The following is an 18,629-nucleotide window of genomic DNA, read 5'->3' on the forward strand; positions in this document are numbered from 1 at the left end:
ACGCCTTGTAAAGGCGCAGGAAATTTACAATTCAGTTTTGTAAAAAAACGGTCCGACCGCTATAACTTTCCAACGAATTATGCCAGTATCCTCAATATTTTGTTGGCTTGTGCTAGCCATATCAGTATTACTTTATGATAGAAATCACTTTCCCAAGCCTTTCATGAGTGCAGAAATTCGACAAAATGTTTCTTACATGTCACGCCTTTTAAAGGTGCAGGAAATTTACAATTCAGTTTTGTAAAAAAACGGTCCGACCGCTATAACTTTCCAACGCTTAATGTCAGTGCCCTGAATATTTTTGTTGTCTTGTGTTAGTCATATAACTATTATTTTGTGATAGAAATCACTTTCCCAAGCCTTTCATAAGTGCCGAAATTGGAAAAATTGTTTCCTTAAATGTCACGTCTTATAAAGGTGCAGGAAATTTACAATTCAGTTTTGTAAAAAAACGGTCCGACCGCTATAACTTTTGAACCATTCATGCCAATGTCCTTAATATTTTGGTGTCTTGTGCTAGCCATATAACTATTATTTTATGATAGAAATCACTTTCCCAAGCCTTCCATAAGTGCTGCAATTCGAAAAACCGTTTTCTTACATGTAACGCCTTGTAAAGGTGCAGGAAATTTTCAATGAAGTTTTGTAAAAAAATGGTCCGACCGCTATAACTTTCCAAGGATTAATGCCAGTGTCCTGAGTATTCTGTTGGCTTGTGCTAGCCGTATAAGTATTAAGTGAAGCTATGATCTTCGCAGTTATGAGAGCAATTTTTGCAATTGAGTAGAGAAGCCTGAAAAATTCAGGACTTCAACGGGGTTTGAACCCGTGACCTCGCGATTCCGGTGCGACGCTCTAACCAACTGAGCTATGAAGCCACTGACGTTGGGAGCTGGTCATTTGTGGGTTCTAATGGTCCCGTGAGGAATGAATCAATGATGAAATGGAATATGAAACGAATCATATGTGAACTGCGGATATGAAATCAAGTGAAGCTATGATCTTCGCAGTTATGAGAGCAATTTTTGCAATTGAGTAGAGAAGCCTGAAAAATTCAGGACTTCAACGGGGTTTGAACCCGTGACCTCGCGATTCCGGTGCGACGCTCTAACCAACTGAGCTATGAAGCCACTGACGTTGGGAGCTGGTCATTTGTGGGTTCTAATGGTCCCGTGAGGAATGAATCAATGATGAAATGGTATATGAAACGAATCATATGTGAACTGCGGAGATCATAGCTTCACTTGATTTCATATCCGCAGTTCACATATGATTCGTTTCATATACCATTTCATCATTGATTCATTCCTCACGGGACCATTAGAACCCACAAATGACAAGCTCCCAACGTCAGTGGCTTCATAGCTCAGTTGGTTAGAGCGTCGCACCGGAATCGCGAGGTCACGGGTTCAAACCCCGTTGAAGTCCTGAATTTTTCAGGCTTCTCTACTCAATTGCAAAAATTGCTCTCATAACTGCGAAGATCATAGATTCACTTGATTTCATATCCGCAGTTCACATATGATTCGTTTCATATACCATTTCATCATTGATTCATTCCTCACGGGACCATTAGAACCCACAAATGACCAGCTCCCAACGTCAGTGGCTTCATAGCTCAGTTGGTTAGAGCGTCGCACCGGAATCGCGAGGTCACGGGTTCAAACCCCGTTGAAGTCCTGAATTTTTCAGGCTTCTCTACTCAATTGCAAAAATTGCTCTCATAACTGCGAAGATCATAGCTTCACTTGATTTCATATCCGCAGTTCACATATGATACGTTTCATATACCATTTCATCGTATAAGTATTATTGATTGGTATAATCCCCCCCTTGGGGGGGGGGGGACCTCTTTCATACGTTTTACAGGTCTGTTCGACCTCAAAGGCTATGCGTTTTTGGCCCCTATTAGTTTTGACCATTTTGTTCTACAATAGGGTATTGTTTGTGCACTCAAGTCTTGAATTGGGTATGTTTTTGTAGAAAAGGCCAATTCTTCATCGGTATGCAATAAGCCCATCAACAAAAGGCCTTCTCAAATTGTCACGCAAATCGTCTAAGAGCTGAAATCGGTCAGAAATAGGGTATCAATGTTTTGGTTAGGTCTCAAATAGGGTAGGGAAAATAGTAGACTTTTGTCTGAAAAAGGGTGTTAGTTTCATTATCTCATTGTTCAACGCTGAAGGAATAACAGATACCAGGGTAAACAGTGATTCGCGAAAGACTGAGAAAACAAAATGCTATTGACGAATAACAGTATTGAAACTGACAAAGACCATCGGTCTGACAAAAGCTAGGAAAAAAGATCAGGACAATGGTGTAACTAATTGAAAAGTTATAAACTTTGGAACTAAGTCAGTTGTAAAGTCCCTGCACCTTTCGATACGAAGGGATGTTGATGTAAGAAAACAAACCGTGTTTCGTATTTTGATCTATTATGCCACACTTATGAAAGACCAGTGAAAGTGATTTCTATCGTCCAAGAATACTTATACGGCTAGCACCAGCCAACAAAATACTCGGGACACTGGCATAAATGGTTGAACAGTTACAGCGCCCGGACCGTCTTTTTCTGCACCTTTACAAGGCGAGACATGTAAGAAAACGGTTTTTTGCATTATGCGGCAGTTATGAAAGGCTGGAGATACTGATTTCTGCCAAGAAATAATCCTTATACGGCTAGCATAAGGCAACAAAATGTTCAGGACACTGGCATTAATCGTTGGAAAGTTATGGCGGTCGGACCGTTTTTTTACAAAACTGAATTGTAAATTTCCTGCACCTTTACAAGGCGTGACATGTAAGAAAACGGTTTTTTGCATTATGCGGCAGTTATGAAAAGCTAGAGATAGTGATTTCTGCCAAGAAATAACACTTATACGGCTAGCACAAGCCAACAAAATATTCAGGACACTGGCATTAATCGTTGGAAAGTTATAGCGGTCGGACCGTTTTTTTACAAAACTGAATTGTAAATTTCCTGCACCTTTACAAGGCGTGACATGTAAGAAACATTTTGTCGAATTTCTGCACTAATGAAAGGCTTGGGAAAGTGATTTCTATCATAAAATAATAGGTTTATGACTAACACAAGACAACAAAAATATTCAGGGCAAGGATATTAAGCGTTGGAAAGTTATAGCGGTCGGACCGTTTTTTTACAAAACTGAATTGTAAATTTCCTGCACCTTTACAAGGCGTGACATGTAAGAAACATTTTGTCGAATTTTTGCACTTATGAAAGGCTTGGGAAAGTAATTTCTATCATAAAGTAATACTGATATGGCTAGCACAAGCCAACAAAATATTGAGAATACTGGCATAAATCGTTGGAAAGTTATAGCGGTCGGACCGTTTTTTTACAAAGCTGAATTGTAAATTTCCTGCACTTTTACAAGGCGTGACATGTAAGGAAGCGGTGTTTCGCATTATGCCGCACTTATGAAAGGCTTGGGAAAGTGATTTTTAGTAATAAATAATACTTATGCGGCTAGCACGAGAAAACAAAATAGTCAGGACACTGCCATAAATCGTTGGAAAGTTATGGTGATCGGACCGTTTTTTTACAAATATATAATTGTAAAAAAGCTGCATTTTTACAAAATATATATTTGTAAAAAAACGGCTTTTTTACGGTACCGGTTTTTTACGCCACATCAGGAAAAAATATATATATCATGACAAAATATATATATCATTGTAGCGTAAAAAACCGGTACCGTAAAAAAGCCGTTTTTTTACAAATATATATTTTGTAAAAATGCAGCTTTTTTACAATTATATATTTGTAAAAAAACGGTCCGATCACCATAACTTTCCAACGATTTATGGCAGTGTCCTGACTATTTTGTTTTCTCGTGCTAGCCGCATAAGTATTATTTATTACTAAAAATCACTTTCCCAAGCCTTTCATAAGTGCGGCATAATGCGAAACACCGTTTCCTTACATGTCACGCCTTGTAAAAGTGCAGGAAATTTACAATTCAGTTTTGTAAAAAAACGGTCCGACCGCTATAACTTTCCAACGATTTATGCCAGTATTCTCAATATTTTGTTGGCTTGTGCTAGCCATATCAGTATTACTTTATGATAGAAATTACTTTCCCAAGCCTTTCATAAGTGCAAAAATTCGACAAAATGTTTCTTACATGTCACGCCTTGTAAAGGTGCAGGAAATTTACAATTCAGTTTTGTAAAAAAACGGTCCGACCGCTATAACTTTCCAACGCTTAATGTCCTTGCCCTGAATATTTTTGTTGTCTTGTGTTAGTCATATAACTATTATTTTATGATAGAAATCACTTTCCCAAGCCTTTCATAAGTGCAGAAATTCGACAAAATGTTTCTTACATGTCACGCCTTGTAAAGGTGCAGGAAATTTACAATTCAGTTTTGTAAAAAAACGGTCCGACCGCTATAACTTTCCAACGATTAATGCCAGTGTCCTGAATATTTTGTTGGCTTGTGCTAGCCGTATAAGTGTTATTTCTTGGCAGAAATCACTATCTCTAGCTTTTCATAACTGCCGCATAATGCAAAAAACCGTTTTCTTACATGTCACGCCTTGTAAAGGTGCAGGAAATTTACAATTCAGTTTTGTAAAAAAACGGTCCGACCGCTATAATTTTCCAAGGATTTATGCCAGTGTCCTCAATATTTTGTTGCCTTGTGCTAGCCATATGAGTATTATTTTATGATAGAAATCACTTTCCCAAGCCTTTCATAAGTGCCGAAATTCGACAAACTGTTTCCTTACATGTCACGCCTTGTAAAGGTGCAGAAAAAGACGGTCCGGGCGCTGTAACTGTTCAACCATTTATGCCAGTGTCCCGAATATTTTGTTGGCTGGTGCTAGCCGTATAAGTATTCTTGGACGATAGAAATCACTTTCACTGGTCTTTCATAAGTGTGGCATAATAGATCAAAATACGAAACACGGTTTGTTTTCTTACATCAACATCCCTTCGTATCGAAAGGTGCAGGGACTTTACAACTGACTTAGTTCCAAAGTTTATAACTTTTCAATTAGTTACACCATTGTCCTGATCTTTTTTCCTAGCTTTTGTCAGACCGATGGTCTTTGTCAGTTTCAATACTCTTATTCGTCAATAGCATTTTGTTTTCTCAGTCTTTCGCGAATCACTGTTTACCCTGGTATCTGTTATTCCTTCAGCGTTGAACAATGAGATAATGAAACTAACACCCTTTTTCAGACAAAAGTCTACTATTTTCCCTACCCTATTTGAGACCTAACCAAAACATTGATACCCTATTTCTGACCGATTTCAGCTCTTAGACGATTGGCGTGACAATTTGAGAAGGCCTTTTGTTGATGGGCTTATTGCATACCGATGAAGAATTGGCCTTTTCTACAAAAACATACCCAATTCAAGACTCGAGTGCACAAACAATACCCTATTGTAGAACAAAATGGTCAAAACTAATAGGGGCCAAAAACGCATAGCCTTTGAGGTCGAACAGACCTGTAAAACGTATGAAAGAGGTCCCCCCCCCCCAAGGGGGGGATTATACCAATCAATAATACTTATACGGCTAGCACAAGCCAACAGAATACTCAGGACACTGGCATTAATCCTTGGAAAGTTATAGCGGTCGGACCATTTTTTTACAAAACTTCATTGAAAATTTCCTGCACCTTTACAAGGCGTTACATGTAAGAAAACGGTTTTTCGAATTGCAGCACTTATGGAAGGCTTGGGAAAGTGATTTCTATCATAAAATAATAGTTATATGGCTAGCACAAGACACCAAAATATTAAGGACATTGGCATGAATGGTTCAAAAGTTATAGCGGTCGGACCGTTTTTTTACAAAACTGAATTGTAAATGTCCTGCACCTTTATAAGACGTGACATTTAAGGAAACAGTTTTTCCAATTTCGGCACTTATGAAAGGCTTGGGAAAGTGATTTCTATCACAAAATAATAGTTATATGACTAACACAAGACAACAAAAATATTCAGGGCACTGACATTAAGCGTTGGAAAGTTATAGCGGTCGGACCGTTTTTTTACAAAACTGAATTGTAAATTTCCTGCACCTTTACAAGGCGTGACATGTAAGGAAACACTTTTTCGATTTTCGGCACTTATGAAAGGCTTGGGAACGTGATTTTCACTAATAAATAATACTTATGCGGGTAGCACAAGCCAACAAAAAAAGCCAGGGCACTGGCATAAATCGTTGGAAAGTTATAGCGCTTGGACTGTGTGTTTACAAAACTGAATTATAACTTTCTTGCACCCGGTCACAAACTGTGACCTGAACCAAATATTGTCTCGAATTTATACGCTGAAATTAAACTGATTGTGATGTCGACAATAAAGAATATGTGTATGGCTAACATAGGCTACATAAAATCACATCACCACTGTATTTCAGTAGGAAGAGCTCTAAGCTTTCTCCATCGGTTTTCAGAAAGATAAATTATGAATGCACTGCTCGGCGCTCTAAAGCAACGAATGGTTTACACTACTTGATGTAATGTATTAACAGTAACCGTTGTAAAAGCCGGTTTGCTTAATTATTTACGGCTTCTGTACTTCCTTTTTTCTACACAGAGATATCTCTGTTCAAAAGCAGCTTTTCTTACAAATATATAATTGTAAAAGTGCAGCATTTTTACATAAGAAAGCAGCTTTCTTACAATTATATATTTGTAAAAAAGCAGCTTTTTTACACTTATATAATTGTAAAAAAGCAGCATTTTTACGTAAAGAAGCTGCTTTTTTACAAAAATATATTTTTGTAAAAGAGCTGCTTTTTTACAATTATATAGTTGTAAAAAAGCAGCTTTTTTACATAAAAAAGCTGCTTTTTTACAAAAATATATTTCTGTAAAAGAGCAGCTTTTTTACAAATATATAATTGTAAAAAAGCTGCTTTTTTACATAAAAAAGCAGCTTTTTTACACGGACCGTTTTTTTACACAACATCATGAAAAATATATATGTATCATAAAAAATATATGTATCATGAAAAAAATATATGTATCAGGAAAAAATATATATATCATGACAAAATATATATATCATGAAAAAATATATGTATTAGGAAAAAATAAATGTATCATGAAAAAATATATGTATCAGGAAAAATACATATGTATCATTAAAAAATATATGTATCAGGAAAAATATATATGTATCATTAAAAAATATATGTATCAGGAAAAATATATATGTATCATTAAAAAATATATGTATCAGGAAAAATATATATGTATCATGAAAAAATTTATGTATCATGAAAAATATATATGTATCATAAAAAAGATATGTATCAGGAAAAATATATATGTATCATGAAAGAATATATGTATCATTAAAATATATATGTATCAGGAAAAATATATATGTGTCTGGAAAAATACATATGTATCATAAAAAATATATATGTATCAGGAAAAAAATATGTGTATCATGAAAAATTATAAGTATCAGGAAAAATATAATACATATATATAGTTTACGTCATAGAAAGTGTGGCGTACGGGGTTTCATTCACGAGTTGTTTTTGTCAAAAACCCGAACGAGCGAGGAAAGAGCGAGTGAGGGTTTTTGACACAAACAACGAGTGAATAAAACCCCGTACAAAGCACTTTCTATGTCGTGAACTGTTTATTACACATAAGACGAGAATTTTCATTAAAATAGTTTTCTGAATGCAAATTACAAACAAAAACTCACTAAACAAAATTCCCAATCAAAGCCCCTGAAACCATGCCGCGACAGGGCAATCAGGTAGTAGTGCTGGGGAGATAAGTGAGGTTGTTCTATATCACGCAATCCGGAAGTCGCATAGGCCAACCAGTCGCAAGGCAGTGTTCTCCTCAAAAAACGCCAATACGTCTGTTGTCTCGTTCTATTGCGCCTTACGTTATGCGTTAAAAGCTAACTATGTTGATACCAAGGAACAGTGAGGGGAACACTGCCTTGCGACTGGTTAGCCTATGCGACTTCCGGATTGCGTGATATAGAACAACCACACTTATCTCCCCAGCACTACGACCTGATTGGTAAACAGCACGTGCTGGATCGGACAAGAGTATTGGTTAGCGAGCAATGTACAAAGGCAAACGAGCCAACAAACTTGGGGGAAGTCGCTGCGCAGACTTAACCGCCAAAGATGCGGCCAAGGCACTGCATCCCCCCAAGCCAAACACGCAAAAAACTGAGACTTATACATGCGAAAACTGGTCGGTAACAGAGGCCATTTTCGGGGCAACTGCATGAGTTTACCGAATTTATAAATTCTTTATACCCTACTGTAAAATTTGAATTAGTTTTTTCTGAGCGCGAGCTCCACGTGCTACACTTAACTCTATATCTTATCGAGGGTTTTATTCAGACAGACGTTTATTCAAAGCCAACGGATAGCCATCTGTACCTCCCACCATCAAGTGCTCATCCTAAACACGTTTTTAAGGCTATTCCTTATGGCGTAGCGACAAGGTTACAAAGAAACTGCTCGGAACAAATTTTTCTTCCCGAGAGAACTACTGACTGCAAAGGTTATTTAGTCAATCAAGGTTACCCTTCTAAATTAGTGGATGATCAATTTCGTAAGGCCTCAACCATACATAGAAGTGATCTACTTAGGACTCGTGCCAGATCTAAGAAGAAATTATTTCCATTTGTGACCACATTTAATCCAAATTTACCTGATGTAGGTCGCATCATCAGCAAACACCTAGCGATTTTGGAATCCAACCCTAAATTATAAGAGCTTTTCCCTGCAAATTCCATTGTAGCATCCTTTCGAAGATCTAAAAACCTTAAGGAATTGTTGGCGCCATCTCGTTATGGCCCCAACACCGAACGCGAAGAGATTGTTGAGGCTAAGGGTTGTTTTAAATGTAAAAAAAGAACAAGATGCGATCTCTGTCGCAACTTCTTGGTTGAATCAAATTCCTTTCTAAGTTTTCAAACAGGTAAAAGTTACAAAATACGATCAAAACTTTCTTGTGATTCCAAAAACATTATTTATTTGGCTTCGTGCAAGAAATGTCGCCTGCAATACATTGGTTCTACAACAACTGACTTTAGAGTTAGATTTCGCAACCATAAGTCCGCTATGGTCACTAAGAAAAAGACTTGCGTGGTAGCGGTACATTTCAACAAAACACCATATGATTTAAGTGACTTCTCATTCCAATGTATTGATCAAGTGCAGGAGACTGTCAACAACTCATGCAGCATCGAGAAACTTCTAATCACTAAAGAGGCATATTGGAGTGCACAGTTGTTTTCTTTGGCACCTTTTGGCTTGAATAGGCGTCAGGAATTTCACTCGAAAAAAAGAATAAACTACAATTAACGTAGAGATCACACGTAAATTATATTTTTTTATGATACATATATATTTTTCCTGATACATATATTTTTTTATGATACATATATATTTTTCATGATACATATATTTTTTTATGATATATATATTTTGTGATACATATATTTTTTTCATGATACATATATTTTTTGAATTTCACGATACTCGTCAGATATATGGCATTGCAAGAAATAGAGGATATTACACGGTGGCGAGAAGATATGAATTTTATGTTCGAGTGGCAATGAACAATATCTCACTCGTTCGCTTCGCTCACTCGTGAGATATTGTTCATTGCCACTCGAACATAAAATTCATATCTTCTCGCCACCGTGTAATATCCTCTATATACGGCTATTGTGACGACTGTCTCAATGGTCAGCGGAGTCAAAGTGATATAAAGAACAAAATGGCGGCCGATGTCGATGGTTCAAGGCATTTTTCTTCTCTTTCTCGTCATGCTCAACGAGATCTGCACTGCGAGATTCTGAGTGTTTTGGGGTACTTTTAGGGCCGATTAGATGATTACGTCATTAGATCTGTGATTCCGCCGCGAACAAGAGAACTCGAGTGAAGACTTAATTCACCTGTTGGATTCTGCGTGAAGGCTGAGGTAAACTCTCTCTATTTAACGAATGAAACGATATAAGCTTAAATTGAATCATATATTGAACTGCTGATATGAAATCAAGTGAACTAAATTTAAGACACTCGAACCAACTTTTTAAAGACATGTTTCGGCATTTAACTCATGCCATCATCAGTATCATCTACAAACCTCTCTCTCTTATATACGATACAATTAATTTTTTAGCAGTGACGGCTATATTTTGAAAAGATAACACAAAGTCACAGAACATAACGTATCATAACATGTGTGCGTGCACAAGTGTTAAACAGGTTGCTTACAAAAAACAAAAATTATCAACTATGCTGTAACTGCACATTTAGCTCTGCCTTAAAACGTGAAATATAGATACAGTACCTTCTTTCAATTAAGACTATAAACGTCTCTAGCTGAGTCTATGATCGTAAGACAACTAGGAATGCATGTTTGTTTACAGTCAGGTGAGGCAATTAGGTGTTTTTGTAGATGAGAATTCTTGTCAGTCAGCAGATGTTCCATGACGCTTCCTGTAGATGAAAATGGCATGACGTCTCACCAATGTAACAGAAATCACATCCTGCACAGGACTTTTAAATCATCTGGTATGGGATCTTTGAAGCTGAAAAAATTCTTCACTTTAAAAGACAAAATTGGTAAGAAGCCCAGTGTAAGTTTTTCTGTGATAAATCGAGGCTTTACAAGAAAGCCCTGAAATGTCAGGTGTTGAGCCAACACCCTTTCAAAATCTAAAGCAAAAAGGAAGTGATTTCTTTTTATCATGATTGTAGCAATTTAAGTAAATTCAATTCAAGTAGCTCTGACTGTTGAAAAGGCTATCTCCATTTAAACACCAACACTTACAGGTGTATCTGCTTGTTTCTGTTCTCATTATTTCTCAACTTATAGAATGACAAGGAATTTCAGTGGTCTAGCCATTCAAACTTGTTGTCAATGTGGCAAGACTCAGCTTCATTTCTTGTTATCCTGTGTACTATGTTGGATCAGAAAGGTTTTTTTTGTCAATCCCATACATGCAGTTTTAAGACACATGATCACTATTTGTGACGGCGCTGTCATAATAAAGCCGTTGGCAAAACCAGGATCCGACCGGATCCGACCGGGATCGGACCAGATCAGCTCGGATCAGATCGGATCGGATCGGATTGACAAAACACAGACCGGATCAATAACAAAATCCCCGCCAAAAGCAGACGGTCACCAGACACCGTGCTGAAGACAGGAAAAGTCGAATTCTGTGCCTTTCTCTCTTGTGTAGTTGTCTCCTCATTTATTGAGACTCGTCAAAGTGTTTTTTTTTTCCAGAGTTGATTACAGATTCCAAAGTGGAATTATGAAAGATACAATGTGAGGAATTGACATCAATAAGCGAATTGACTGCCTGCGCGACGGTCTTCTTCTTCAAACGTGAAAACTGATAACAATTTTTTACCTTACTCCAGTCCCTGACAATTGCTTAATAGCCTGATTTAGCAATAGAAAGGGAACGTCAGTTAATGAAAGGAGAGCCCGCAGAATAGTTGGGATTCTACTTGGCTAATATGGCCTGATATGGATATTTTTGCTTCGCGTGCCATCGTCAACTGACATTCCTGTTCTGTTGCTAAATCAGGCTATTGTGCAATTAGAAGGGACTGGGGTAAAGTAAAGAATTGTCATCAGTTTGAAAAAGAAGACCATTGTGTATGCAGTCAATTCGCTTATTGATTTCAATTCATCACATCTTATCTTTCATAATTCCACTTTGGAATCTGTAATCATCTTTGGAAAAAAAAAAACGTTTCGACGAGTTTCAATAAATGAGGAGACGACTACACAAGAGAGAAAGGCACAGAATTTGAGCATGTTATTGATCCGGTCCGAGGGTTGTCAGTCGGATCCGATCCGATCCCATTCAATCTGGTCCAATCCGGTCCGATCCAGTTTTTGCCAACGGCCTCATAATAATAAATATTTACTGTTGCTATTAAATAATAATAATACATTAAAATAATGATTTAATAATACATTAAATAAGTATGTGTAATCAAATGGCAACTAGTGAAATTAGGAAATAATTTCACGCGCGTTTTGTTAAAATTAAGGCGAGGGAAATCATCAGAATTTTGACAAAACGCAAGTGAAATTATTTCCTAATTTCACGAGAAAACCATTTGGTTAGCTTTTAATGTCGTGGGTGACAAATTACGCTCACAACCATAATTGTAAAATCGCTCGAATACTTTATCCAACTGCTCGGGAAGAATCATCTCCAGGTTTTTCTCAAGGCTATTTTCGTCACACCACTTCTCAAAAACTCTCACCCAGTTAATTGTGCTCTTTCACATATTTAAATTTTCTGCCGCTTCTTTTAATTTCGTAACTTTTTCAATAGTCACTGTCTTAAATCTAGACGCCATCTTGGCTCTGATCGAGATACAAGAGATGTTACCATGGCAATTTTGTAATTTCACATGTGAAATTATAAATTAACGCTGAAATTTTGCGCCTAAAGTAAGGAGTAATTTGTCACCCATGGTATTATAATAATAATATAATGGTATGGAGGAGGTGAGATTGGATGGACGAAAGAAGAGCTGCAAAGCATGGATAGAAAGACCAGGAAAGTGATGACAATGAATAAGGAGCTACACCCAAAGAGCGACACTGCAAAGATATACGTACCAAGGAAGAGAGGGGGCAGAAGACTTATTAGTTGGGAAGCTTGTGCCTGGGGGGGAAGAAAACAGTTTGGGTTGGTATGTAGGGAGATGTAATAAGGTGTTGTTAAGGAAAGTGGGAGAGAGAGGAACAAAGAAGATGGATGAGGCAAAGGAAGTGAAAGAGTATAAGAAGATTGCAAAGCTGGAAACAGAAAACAAATGGAAAGGGAAGCAAATGCATGGGCAGTATGTTAGAAACTTGACAGGAGTGGACTGGGATAAAACATGGCAGTGAATGCAGAAGGGAGACCCCAAAGGGTGAACAGAAGCATTGATCTGCAATGCCCTAGAGCAAGCTTTATTACAGTACAGTGTGACAGGATAGTTGAAGCTTGAAGACTGGACATTGTCTTTGTTAATAAGCAAGCAAAGGAGGCCATGATCATTGACGTCGCCGTTCCAGGGGATGGGCAAGTAAAAGACAAAGAACTGGAGAAAATAGGGAAGTACCAACTTCTTAGGGAAGAAATAAGAAAGTTGTGGAAGCTGAAGAAAGTGACTGTAGTGCCAGTTGTGATTGGAACATTAGGGGCTGTATCTGATAAGTTTGACAAACACACCGAAAAGCTTGGCACCACCATCAGACTTGAAGTGATCCAGAAAAGTGCTCTGTTGGGAACGGCTAGACTCCTAAGAAATGTTTTGTCCCTTTAGTGAATCAGGAGGGGACTCCTTTGGAAACTTTAGGAACTTTAGGAGCACCTTTTAGGCCTGTGATGTTACTTAGCAATAATAATAATAATAATAATAATAATAATAATAATAATAATAATAATAATAATAATAATAATAATAATAATTCTTAGCGGAGTAACAGAGAATTTTGTCTCTTCGTTATATCTTCTTATTCAAAGCTCTACACTTAAAAAGTGTATTGAGCACTGTTTAACGGCATTAGCCACTTTATTACACGTATATATATATCTTTATTATATATATATTCCTTTAAAGAAAGGAAAGAGTATAGGCTGCCCATAATAACCATGAAGGGCCAAAAAAGATAGGGCGGCCTTGCTTAGGCTATTAATACATGATTATATTAAAGGGTCATGTTATACAGGCGCAAACACTACACAAAACAAAAAATGAAAAATAGCTAGCAGAAAAAGAGAAACAACAAAATAAAGCTAAGATGCCAGTATTAAACAACGGAAAGCCAGAAAAAATATAGTGTTCACTTGGTAAATCTGGTTGCAATTAATATTCAGCAATAAGAATTGACATAAACTTTTCCTTAAAACGTTTGAGAGAGAGAAACTTGATGTCATCACTTATATCATTCCAAACTTTAAGACCCAGGAACCTTATGTTGAAAATTCCATAATTTGTTCTGCCACTCTTTTGGGATAGCGTAGGTCAGACTGGAGGACAACCTAGCGTTATGTCTACATATATGTATGTTACTAACAGGATTAAGAAAGGTATCAAAGACTGAAGATAAAAGTTGAGATAATGGAACTTACAATGTATACATAAAAACTGCAAGTTGAAGGGTAATTATATCGGACAGCTTGATAATAAAGGACTTGAGTGTTCAGTGAAGCTGGAGATTAGGTCGCTACTCTTATAGCTTTCTTTTCCAATGTAAATAAAGGTTTCAAAGTTAACTGATGAGCCCCTCCCAGGGTTTTAGGGAACAAGGGAACTGGAACATTTATTTGTAGGGAACAGGGGATATTTTCAGGGAATAAGGGAACACCGATCTACTTTCAATAATATATTATTTTTAATTTTGCGAGCCTCTAAAATATACTAGACCCTCCGTGAGGGTACACTGGGTTGCCTGTGGTACGTGCAGCGTTCCAGGCAATTTTTTTCAAGTTGGGGGGGTCATTAAGACCATTTAAGGGGTCACCCAGAAGTCACCAGAGGCGTTCGATTCCTTCTCTGTCTTTGTTGAACCCAGAGAAATTTCCATTTGTTTTCAGTGTTGTACGTAACACCACCTTGGCGAAATATTAGAAGTACAGCTCATTTTGATTTCGGCTCGACGGGCGAAAGATTCACGCTGTCGAAGTCCATTACTCGTCGCTTTTAATATTCCAAAACTTTATGTTTCACCACCTGTCTTGCCGTTCCATTCTTGAGCTCCATATGGGTATATTTTCTTTAAAGATGTACTAAAACGCCATTCTCGTTACAATGACTTTCGACGCCATTACAGGTTAATTGTGCAGAGCAAGCTACGCATTACCCCAGCCCCCTGAAACCTAACAAAATGCGCACAGAAGACTCTATGCACAAAGACACCACTTAGCAGGGGAGTGACAGGCAAGACTTTTCCCGACACGGAAAAAAATAACAAAAGCAACAAAAAAACCCACGAAATGAAACCGAGATTCCGACTGGGTTTGGCAACCCAGTAAAAAAAAATAATCTACCCATTTTCCGACTGGGATTGCCATAGGCAACCCAGTAATAATATTTTATTGGGTCGCCATTATGAAAAAGGTCTTTTTTGAGGTGAGCTTTTCGTCGAATCATCTATTTCTAGGACAGCTACTGCTAGATTTCTGCGGGAAAAAACACATGGCGGTACCGGTATTGTGTTCATTTCACAATCCCTCGTGCGGTCACGTAGTTGATCAGCAAAGTCGTGGTCATCAGGCCCAATCTGATTGGTCATAATTTGGCGGGACCCGTATTCTACATTTTGATAAAACAGTCAACTGATGGGCCAAGGCCAGCCACTACTGGGTGATGGGCTTCTGTCGATATCTTACTCTTTCGAGCACAAATTACATTTGATCTCTCTCTATTCCAGTCAGTCTTCGCTTGTGTACTGTACACTTTGCGTGTGGTTTGATTAAATTGATATAAATTTTCTTTTATTTGTTGGTATAAGGTTTTACGAGTTGTGAAAAACGTATGACACTAGATGTGCGAAACCAGATCAGTTTTTCCTGCATGCGGCCCAAAGTTTCCAACGTTTTTGTGGTGGCAATTACCCGTCGGTAGAATTTCAATGGAGTGACAAATTCAATCGAGGTTTGGTTGCCAAGCCGATGCTCCTAAAATATTTTTGCTATCAACGACATGACATTGTAAGGATTAAAAATAGCCCATGAGTTATCGAAAAGCTGCAAATATCTTCATCATTTTGCGTCTTTGCTTTCTAAACGGAATAACTCGGGATTTAATAAATCCAACTGAAGAAACGCGTATAAACGCACCACATCGGTAAGCAACCGACGTTGCTCGCTGTTATCCTGTGCGCAAATCATGGATTGGGACGAAGGATTTCATTTAACTAAAGAGGCCACTCAGAAATTGCGACTTGATAAGTTGGTCTACAACAAGTAAGTTTTAAACCTCTTCTTTTTTTTTTTTTCATCTCTAGTTATCTCAACGTGTTTTTGGCTTAGCCCAGTTCCATCTAGGAGCCTGCTTTCTCGTACGTCCTCGCGTTGGCTACCTGTTGAAGCTGGGTTATTGTCAATAACAGCACCTGTTTGGTGAACCGACAATAAACCCCGATTGTCATTCTTGATAAATATGGCAAAAATAAGATGCAACATATATCATATATGGTACGAAAAAGACTGTTGAAGTTTCCAGCTGTACCCAAAGTATTTAATTTATTCCTTTAACCCAGGGGACAAAACGACAAAATATGTAATTTACATTTGATAAGCATTGACAGCGGTACGGAGGGTTAGTGACTGCGGGAGATGACTGCGTAGTCTCTGGTTTTTTGTCGAGCATTGTTGGCGCTACACATATCGCTTGTGTATCCCTTACCTCAGGAATTGTTACTCGAAAATTGGGAAACGTTTACCTTAACCGGTTCCTGGGTGCGTTTCTTGAAACTTTCGTGTTAACATAAACGCTTTGTATCTTAAAAAGGAAATCGTTTTTTATTCCAAAATGGCCGCTATTTTAGTATTCTTTTGTTTCCTTGCAAATAGACCACTTTCGATATATTAAAATTCAGTCCAAAACAAAAGACATCATCTCGAGGATCTGGGGAATAAATATAAGGATTTGTATGAGTTTATTCCTCAGAGCCTCGAGATGATGCCTTTTGTTTAGGACTGAATTTTAATATATCGAAAGTGGTCTAATTGACCTCGCTTTCAAACGTAAAATTCAAAAGAACATTTAAACTCGAACGAGGCCAAAAGGGTAGCCATTTTGGAATAAGGTGTATGAAATTGGTTTTACCGGCCTTAAATACTTTTTCAAAGATCAAGTTTTCAAAAGGAGTAGATATTGCTTTTCTGACCCAAAAAGTTTTCGAGGCTTTTGAGAAATGAACTTTTGGTGTTTTATCTTAGACATCCTGCCACTGTTACAGTGATAGAGATCTTAGCAGTGATTGGTATTGCAATATGGGCAGCTGGTTATCGCCTGATAAGGGTAAGTAGCATTATTATTATATTTTCCTCTCCTGAAGGTTTTTAACTCTGTGTCGAGTAATTGAGCTATTGCTTCTACAGTGATTGGCTTAAAAACCTCGAGCCACATTCTTGGCCAATCAAAGATTTAAGTTGTTCGCACGGATTTCTTCCCGCGCTTAAGGCGCTGTTACAATGTGAAATGTTTTGTGCAACTCAGTTGTCAATGTTTTGGCGACATTGTGGCGGGACAAGTTGCACGAAACATTTCACAGTGTTTCATACCCTGCAACGGCCAAAATCGTTGAAGTTAAAGGTACGACCCCACCCAACAAAAGAACCAAAACTTTCGGGAAATTTGATTGCGAGGAAGTAAGAACTAGAAACCAGCCTCTCTCTCGTCGAGATAAACTAAGCCATATTGCCTTTTGCCAAGAGAAAATGAGGGGACAGAGAGGGAGGCTCAAGGCGTTGGCCGGGATATGTTATGTCCACGAAAGTTATTTTTAGACGAGCGGAAGTCTTTGTTCTAGGGGAAGTCTGTCTTCCGAGACGTCCGCATGCAGTCTTGCCTCGCTCTCAGGTTCTTAGTGAAAAGAGAAAATAATGGCGCACGTGGAAGGCTTATGAATATATATTTTCTTTCAAACATCGGACCGAGGTTGGCTTGCATGCGGACATCTCGGAAGACTTCCACTCGTCTAAAAATAACTTTCGTGGACATGACATATCCCAAGGGCTGGACCAGGAGCCTCCTTCTCTGTCCACTCATTTTCTCTTGCTTTTGCGGCATGATGTGTATGCATGCGTGTGTTCTACAAAAAATGTTGAACTGTTCTAACGACTTCAACACCATTCAACATTTTCGAGAACAAAGGAAAAGTTGAATCGATGTTGAATGAAAGTTTAAATCGATTTGAACTCGATTCAACACGCTTTCAACATTTTTTACGCTTTCAACAACGTTGGACGACCTATTCAAACGCACCCAACATTTGGTTCAAAAAAGTGTTCACTACATTTTTAAGCAAATGTTGAAACCGTTTAAACGGGCCTTCAAAATACTTTTATAATTAAAAAACTCGCACAAATGAAGGGGAACAAGACACTTTTCCTTACAATGAATATGTATACATCTATATATTATCTTCATAGTCTAACTTTCCTTTTGTTTTCTAGCCATGTATGTTTCTTGCAGGATTTGTCCTGGGATTTCTCCTTTTCTATCTGTTTAGCCCGCTGGTTTTTAAAACACAAATTTGCTGTGGTCCAAATGGAAAGGAAATAGGTAACCTCTGACGTCCAAGTTGTTAGAGCCAAACGAGTTAACGGAGTGAGCCAAATTTGGAGTAATGATGATTATAATATACCATTTGTACAACTGTTACCCTATGGATTTTCTCAAATGCTTTATACAGCATGGGGAGCGGAACAAATACTTGAAATCAAACACAAACATGATCAAAACCCCAACAGTTTGTTATTTACGAAACGCTGGTGGCCGAGATAAACAGAAACTGCAGTTTCATTTTTACAGTTTACGTTTTTCGAATTTGTTTTTCATTTTTTTGTTTGTTTTTTAGCTCACATTCTTTTCAGTGTATTGGCTGGAGT

At 37.8% G+C, this 18,629-nt stretch overlaps 1 protein-coding gene and 2 non-coding genes across 4 annotated transcripts in view; 1 reads left to right on the forward strand and 2 right to left on the reverse strand.

Annotated features, from left to right (window-relative positions):
- Positions 1–805: 805 nt before the first annotated feature.
- Positions 806–878, reverse strand: Trnas-gga (transfer RNA serine (anticodon GGA)). Its single transcript has one exon. It is a non-coding gene; the product is annotated as a tRNA-Ser (tRNA).
- Positions 879–1,057: 179 nt separating this feature from the next.
- Trnas-gga (transfer RNA serine (anticodon GGA)) lies at positions 1,058–1,130 on the reverse strand. The gene has a single exon. It is a non-coding gene; the product is annotated as a tRNA-Ser (tRNA).
- A 10,631-nt stretch (positions 1,131–11,761) lies between these two features.
- LOC138026188 (transmembrane protein 198-like) overlaps positions 11,762–18,629 on the forward strand; it is an 8,506-nt gene continuing 1,638 nt past the window's right edge. Inside the window, exons 1-4 of one of the 2 annotated variants that reach the window (XM_068873410.1) lie at positions 11,762–15,977; positions 16,956–17,037; positions 18,195–18,303; positions 18,599–18,629. The exon at positions 18,599–18,629 is cut by the window's right edge and continues 70 nt beyond it. In XM_068873410.1, coding sequence (XP_068729511.1) covers positions 15,901–15,977; positions 16,956–17,037; positions 18,195–18,303; positions 18,599–18,629 — 299 coding nt within the window. In that variant the 5' untranslated portion in view covers positions 11,762–15,900. The remainder of the gene's footprint in view (positions 15,978–16,955; positions 17,038–18,194; positions 18,304–18,598) is intronic. The other variant, XM_068873411.1, reaches the window with a different exon arrangement.

This window comes from Montipora capricornis, chromosome 12 (assembly GCF_036669925.1).
Source record: "Montipora capricornis isolate CH-2021 chromosome 12, ASM3666992v2, whole genome shotgun sequence".
In the NCBI taxonomy this organism is placed as follows: Eukaryota; Metazoa; Cnidaria; class Anthozoa; order Scleractinia; family Acroporidae; genus Montipora; species Montipora capricornis.